This window comes from Carassius carassius, chromosome 30 (genome assembly GCF_963082965.1).
Source record: "Carassius carassius chromosome 30, fCarCar2.1, whole genome shotgun sequence".
In the NCBI taxonomy this organism is placed as follows: Eukaryota; Metazoa; Chordata; class Actinopteri; order Cypriniformes; family Cyprinidae; genus Carassius; species Carassius carassius.
In genome coordinates, this window is record NC_081784.1 from 315,001 (window position 1) to 322,500 (window position 7,500).

Here is a 7,500-nt window from a genome sequence, read left to right on the forward strand (position 1 = left end):
ATTTCATTATAAAGAGCATATGAAGGTGGATCTGTGTATGAATATGAGCAGCTGTGAGATATTTATAGACTCTTCTGCATTATTCCATACACTTAGATTAAATGTTAAATATTTTTAACAGTTTGTGATAAAAACTGTGTTTTATTTTCAGCTGTTATTATGGAAACCCTAAGAATTAATACCTTTTTATCAAAGAATAAGCACAAATGTGTCATTTTCCTCACCGTTTTATGCAACTTTTGTGAAATCACTGCTTTGAAATGTGCTTGTTCCTGTTATATCATCCTGTGTCACGTCCTGCTCGTGTTCTGGAGCCGCTCGCTGTGTTCAGAATATCATACTAACTGCACACTTTCTGTGTCAGTAGATGACCTAGAGATTACGTGGCATAGAATACTGTGGCCCACAATGCAGTGCGCTCAACCGTTCATTTCCCGAGTGAGGAATGATCCGTCATGTTTTACACGATTGTGCACAAAACCTGAGTGTGTGCAGTATGAAACATAAGATTATAAGGAATCTGAGAGTGCAAAAAATCGAAATATTGATAAAATTGCAGTAGGGAAAAAAAAAACATATCTTCATGAAACATTATCTTTAATATCCTAATTATTTTTCCCATTAAAGAAAAATCTATAATTTTGACCCATACAATGTATTTTTGGCTATTGCTACAAATATGCCCCAATATATGTATAAAGGTAATTGTGCCTTTTTGTTTATATCTCCCAATTTTGACAGACTTTTTCCTTGCAATTCTAAGAAAAAACTGTGAGATATAAAGAATTTTGCTTATTTTATTTTTCAGAATTAACTTAAAATTTTTCTTTTTTTAAATTAACTTAAACTCCGTCTATTTCAGTCTCTCTCTCCCTTCACTTCCTGTCCACCTACTGTCCTATCAAAATAAAGGCATAAAACACCAAAAATGAATCTTAAAAGTTCACATTTAATGTGTTACTTGACGTTTCACAAACATTGTAATTTAAAAAGTAATTGTGACATAATCTTACAATTTTGTCTTTTTTCCTTGCAATTATGAGAATAAAAAGTCCTAATTAAAAAATTAAAAAAAAAAAACTCGCATGTGCGAGAAATGAAAAACATGCTGCATGCATTGAAAAAAAAAGTAATAAGTGTTTTGAAAATAGAAAATATTTACTTTATGACTTTGAAAATTTCAATTTTATTTATTAGATGACGTTTCATTAATAATTTGTGAACCTTGCTATCAAGTTTCTACACCAGTTGTTTTTCACTGCACTAAAATAAGCTGAAGATAAGTATATTAAATGTTTATCATAGAATATTTCAGTGATCAGTGTAGTGTCAGTAATCAGCAAGTATTCCTCTCTGAGAGGCCTGGGACTGTTTAAATAGCACCATCGTCTGTCGTGAACATTTCAGCTGTTCTAAATATTCTGATTATGTAACGAAGTGTTTTCTTACACCTACCCGGCGGTCGCATGGATTCTGTGGCTGAAGGCCTCGAAGACAGACGCTTCAGGGCTGGGCGTTTTATTTGACATCAAACATCAGACGATTGGTGTTTATGCCTCTCTCACTTCCTTCTGAGGTTAAATTAATAATCCCTGCACAATCAGATTTCAGGGCTGGATGTGAAAACAAGCAGGTCTCCTGGGTCTCTCCTGTGTCCCGGTGGTTTATGGGATTGTTTTTGTTCAGTGAGGTGGAGGGGGCTCCGGATCTCGTCCCCGTTGGGCTCTTTGTCTGTCGCTTCTAACCGCGCACAGCTCATTGCTTTGGCTCAGACTCATGCTCACCTTCAGGCTCCAGGCAGAAAAAAAAAATCAGAATCAAATTGAATTGAAAAATATAAAATCAGGAGTTTGGGACAAACTCGCAATTCTATGAAGGAAAGTCAGAATTAAGACAAAGTCGCAATTACCTTCTGAGTTTGGGTTAAAGACACAAAAAGGGGTTTTCAAACATCAAAACAAAAGTTTAATGCAACTGTAAATCTTTTTATTATTATTACTATTATTTCATTTTTAATTCTGAGCAAAAACTAATGACTATCATACATTTGACCCTGGAAAACAAATCAAGTCTTAAGTGTAAATCTTTCGAAATTGATATTTCTACATCATCTGAAGCTGAATAACTCATCTCTCCATTGATGTGTGGTTTGTTCGGAGGACAATATCTGTCTGAGATACAACTATTTGAAAATCTTGAATCTGAGGGATGCAAAAAAATCTAAATATTGAGAAAATCATCTTTAAAGTTGTTCAAATTAATTCTTAGCCATGCATATTGCTAATCAAAAATGAAGTTTTGATATATTTACAGTAGGAAATTTACAAAATATCTCCATGAACATGATCTTTACTTAATATCCTGATGATTTTTGGCATAAAAGAAAAATCTATACTTTTGACCCAAACAATGTTTTTTCGGATATTGCTACAAATACACCCTAGAGACTTAAGACTCCAGGGTCACATATACTAAAAAATCATCCAATATGCTTTCAGTGTATAAAAAAATCATTTGTTAATTAAGTTTTATGCAGACACCTTTTTCTTTTGTAGTTACAGTAGTGAGGTGTCGGGGAGATAATGTGCTTAACAGTGTCACAGTGCACATAATAATAATAACAATAATTATTCTTCATTATGTTGTATTTTTCAAATGTGACCATGAGATTCATCCTACTACGCTGAAGTTCTTAGTTTCTGAGAATAAGAGTTTTGAGAGATGAAGCAATATCTGTCGTGTTTTTTAAAGGCTATAAAACATATAGGAGTGGCTATGTGCATGATATGACTGGTTCACTAACTTGTGTTTCTGGTCAAGAGTCAGCTTGCCATTAGAAATGATTAATCGTGTATTTCCATTCTTGAGCGTGGAAAGGTTTTGCAACACTGTGATCGTGTTAAAAATAAGGACATTTAAAGGAGACGGTCTTAGATGGCGCATTATTAGCCTACATACAAAACCATACAAATTGCATAAACATTAACTTAAGTAAAATATAAAAAAAGTTAGTGTTTTTTTTTTCAGCTAGTTGCCAAGGCAAGGCTAAAATAACTATTTATTGCATTAAAAAAATGACAAAAACTTTGTAAAAAAAAAAAAAAAAATGTGGCTCAGTATCTCGATGCTCTCTTGACTATGTTTGTCCAAACCATGTTAGACTTGGGGAATGTCAGAAAACAAGGATTGTCCTTATTTTGTTTTTGTCCAATTGGTGCTGCTAGTGGCTTTTAAAATGAAAAGTCTAAACAGAACATCAGGAAGCTTTTGTGTCAATGTACAGAAGAAGCACAGTATTATTGGTAATTAACCCTTACTCTCTCCATTACTGTCCTTATGTTTCCCTCTCGACTCTTTTCTGTAGGACTGGGCTGTTTTGCCTTCCAGACGTTGTTGGAAAATCCGAATCCGAGAGCCTCAAATTGAGACCGGACTGTGAAGTCTCGAGGGAAGAGGTTTCCTCTGAACCCGTCAGTCAGCTGATAGAGCGACCTAAAGATGAGAACACAGAGCCTGAGGTGGGTCTTCCCATCCCGGTACCCATCCCAGTGCAGCCGGGTCAGCCCTCATACCCGCCGTACTTTGAAGGCGCGCCGTTTCCTCAGCCCATGTGGGTCCGGCACACTTACAACCAATGGGTACCACAACCACCACCTCGTCCAGTCAAGAGGAAGAAGAGACGAAGTCGAGAACCTGGAAGGATGACCATGAGCACAATCCGACTGAGACCTCGGCAGGTGCTGTGCGAGAGATGCAAAAACACACTCAACAGTGACGAGGAGAGCAAAGATGGACCAACGGAGGCCAAGACGTCCAGGAAGGAGAACGCTCCTCAATCTGAGGAGGACACTAAACCAACCCCAGCCAAGAGGAAGGAGGATGGAGACAACAACAACAAAGAGTCAAAGAGACGAGAGGAATCAATGATCTATGACAGCAAACGCTTTCGGAAGGACAAGAAGGATGATGAGAAGTTTCCCGGAGGGAGCATCATTCCCCATAGCCCCGTGATTAAGATCTCTTATAGCACTCCACAAGGCAAAGGCGAAGTGATAAAGATCCCCTCGAGGGTTCACGGTTCTGTCAAACCCTTCTGCCCGAAGCAGCTTCTGCAGAACGGCCACAGAGAGCACAACGCTTCTGAGGAATCCCAAAAAGTTGTGCAATCTCCTGTAGACTCCATCCGAACGGGTCTTACCATTTCCATTCCCAAACTCAAGCTCCCAAAGTTGAGTAATCCGGACGCTCCTTCGCCCAAGATACGCTTGAGATCCCGGGCGGACGGAGCGGAGCAGGTGTCCGTGTACGAGGCAGAACTGGTGGATGGCGTTCGGAGGAAAAGTCCTAGAGTTCCCAACTCTCAGTCTGAAGATGGTGTGGAGAAGAGTTCGCTAGAGCTTTGGTCAGGAGAGGAAGTGGAACGACACGGCGACTTGACTTTACTCATCAACTTCCGGAAGAGGAAAGCGGACTCCTCGAGCCTCTCCGTGTGCAGTAGTGACAGTCAAGACGAGTCCAAGTCGTTCAGCTCCGATGGAACGTCGCCGGAAATCTGCGATCTTGCTCCAGGCGACGATATCGCAGTCTCATCTTCCTCTCAAGGGGAAAGTAAGACTGTTCCGCCTCTAACTGTACGACTGCACACTCGCAGCATGACTAAATGGGTGACCGAGGAAGGTCATGCCGTAACAGTGGGTGATGTTGTTTGGGGGAAGATCCACGGATTTCCTTGGTGGCCTGCGCGGATACTCAGTATTAGCGGTGCTCGTAGAGAAGAAGGTGAGGTCGATGCTCCTTGGCCCGAAGTTAAAGTCTCCTGGTTCGGTTCTCCCACCACCTCCCAACTCTCAGTTGCCAAACTCTCACCGTTCCGCGAATTCTTCAGGTCACGCTTTAACCGGAAGAAGAAAGGGATGTACCGCCGTGCCATCATGGAGGCCGCCAAGGCGGTGGGACACATGAGTGCCGAAATCACATCTCTACTGGCTCACTGCGAGACTTAGGTGAGTCTCTTGTCTTTCCTTGCGTGTAATGACAAGCAAAGCATGCTTCAGTTTTGAGTGCACTCGACTCATGCGCTATAGAAAGTTTGATCTTTTCCCAGTTTCTCTCTTGAAGTGGTGAGTGATAAAATTATATTTGCACTTTGTAAAAACAGAGTTGCATGAATCTCTGAGACGCTTCACCCAAGCGCTTGCCTTGGGGAACTTTTGTTGTTGTGTTTCTGGTCGTTTGTTGTTATTCCATTTATTCTATTTATTTTTTGCCTGTAAAAATTTGGTCTGGGGCCAGGGTTGCCACCTTGTGGACTGAAAATTGCTTGCAATAAAATAAAACAATTAAAAAAAACGTTTTGCTTTATTTGTAGGGCTGCACAATTTAGCCCAAAGTTTTGTGATTCTTTATAAATACTGTATAAATATTATTAGCACTAATAATGGCGCATTCCATGAACAAGACTCTATGAAAAGCATTATTAGGCTGTCACAATTAGAAAATCACAGTAATAATTATAACCATTGCCTCATTGCTATTATTTATGTAAGTCTGTTGTTCACATTGGTTTATTTTTATTTAAATAAAAATATTATCTGATTATTTGATTAATTCTTTAGAATAATCGGCCGATTACTCAATGACCAAAACAATCATTAGTCACAGCCCTAATAATAATTATTTTTTTCAGTAAAACTGTCAAATTACAATGCTAATATATATAGCTGTCGTCATTTATTGAATTTAATATGTTAAACCAATAAACATTATTTATTTTGACTGAAACTCTAAACAGCGCATATACATTTATTTATTCAATTCGCAGCCTTTGCAATTGCTCTATGCTGTAATGTGATTTAAATTTATTTGGATTCATCATGTAGCACTAATAATGTGTTTGTGTATTCTCCTCCAAGGGAATAATTAACCCACATTTTTATTTATTCACCCACACGTCCTAAAACCTAAACCGTACAACTTTTCCTACTTCTGTGAAACACAAAAGTAAATGTTCTGATGTGTGTTGATGCTGCTCTTTTTGCTGTACTTTTAGAGCATTTCAATACTGATTTGATCAGGGCTTTCCCAATCTTCTATAGATGTGTGATAAAGAGCAGCACGAACATCCTTCTAAACATCTCCTTCTGTGTTCCGCAGAGGAATGTGATTCAGGTTTGGAACGCACTGGTGCATCTCTTGTGTTTTTAGGTGTGCGTTTTCTTTACATTTCATTAACTTAAGGTTATTGAGAAAACTAGGCTTGATGTGTTTAGTTGAGAATAGAAACATCTTTAACTTCCCAGTTGGTTCCCATGGCCTCAGTCTCTTTGGAGATTGCTAGGTCACCTCATGTTTATTGAGGATCAGATGCTGTCTTGGTTCAATATTGGCTAAAGTTCACAAGCCGCTCCCACTGACAGTGTTTGCACTCCTGAATTTCCATCCAGCCATATTTGGTCTCATCTAGACTGTGCTTTGCATGACAACATATCTGCAGATTCAAATTTCAGTACATTGTTATGCAGCATTTGTGCATTTTTATGCATGCATTATTATGAATCATTTATGGTTGTTTATGCATGCATTTTTATGCATGCATTTTTGTCATTTGTGCATTTTTAAATGCATGCATTATTATGAATTCTTATGCATAATTTATGCTTATGCATGCATTTTGCTATGCATCATTTGCGCATTTTTATGCATGTATTTTTTTTGCATCACCATTTACAAAAAAATACATTGCAAGCGGTTTACATCAAACCCTTGACCACAAACTCCCAATGGTTTGATTTTAGCATGTTGACGTCATACTAAATTAAGCACATATGAACGCAGTTCATGCAATTACTAGGTTAAATAATGAAATGAATTACATTATTTTTATCGATACTGAATACTGTACTGCCCATTCATGCATCTGCTTGTTTTCTCTCTGCAGATCACGAGGATGGTAGTGGACTGGCTGTCATTCAGGGTTTTGCAGGTGCTCCCAGGACGTGGTGATCTCCCTGGATGGAGAGTGCCTTCATTTGCCACGGATATCATGAGGAAAGGTGCTTTATTTCCCTCCACATGTGGCTGTTGGATGCGATGCGATGTGTGGACCGTGTTCGAGGGGCCACGAGGAGAATGTGGGAACCTCCGAGCGAACAATTCCCATTTGTTTCTCCATCTTATGTTGTTTTTTTAGGACGTACATGATATTAGAACAAGTAGCTTGACACTAAATCCGAATGTATTTATTCACAAAACAGAAACACTCGACTGGTGACTGGCCTCCTGCTGCTGTTTCCCATAAATCTTACGTCTGTTTAGGATCTGAATGGAACGGATGGACTGACAAATATCCATCTTATAATATAAAACTAAAGTCTTAGTGTGTCTGTTTCTTCAGATCATGAAAATGTGAAATTCCGTTTAGCATCATGCAGTATGTCAGTATGTCTGTCGCTTCACTTTCTCTGTCCTCTCCATGTAATATATCTCTCTCTCGTATGTCTC

General features: G+C 38.8%; 1 protein-coding gene across 1 annotated transcript in view; it reads left to right on the forward strand.

Annotated features, from left to right (window-relative positions):
• Nucleotides 1-7,250, forward strand: part of LOC132110367 (PWWP domain-containing protein 2B-like) — an 8,221-nt gene extending 971 nt beyond the window's left edge. Inside the window, exons 2-3 of the mRNA XM_059516915.1 lie at nt 3,365-5,003; nt 6,938-7,250. Coding sequence (XP_059372898.1) covers nt 3,365-5,003 — 1,639 coding nt within the window. The 3' untranslated portion in view covers nt 6,938-7,250. The remainder of the gene's footprint in view (nt 1-3,364; nt 5,004-6,937) is intronic.
• Nucleotides 7,251-7,500: the final 250 nt, after the last annotated feature.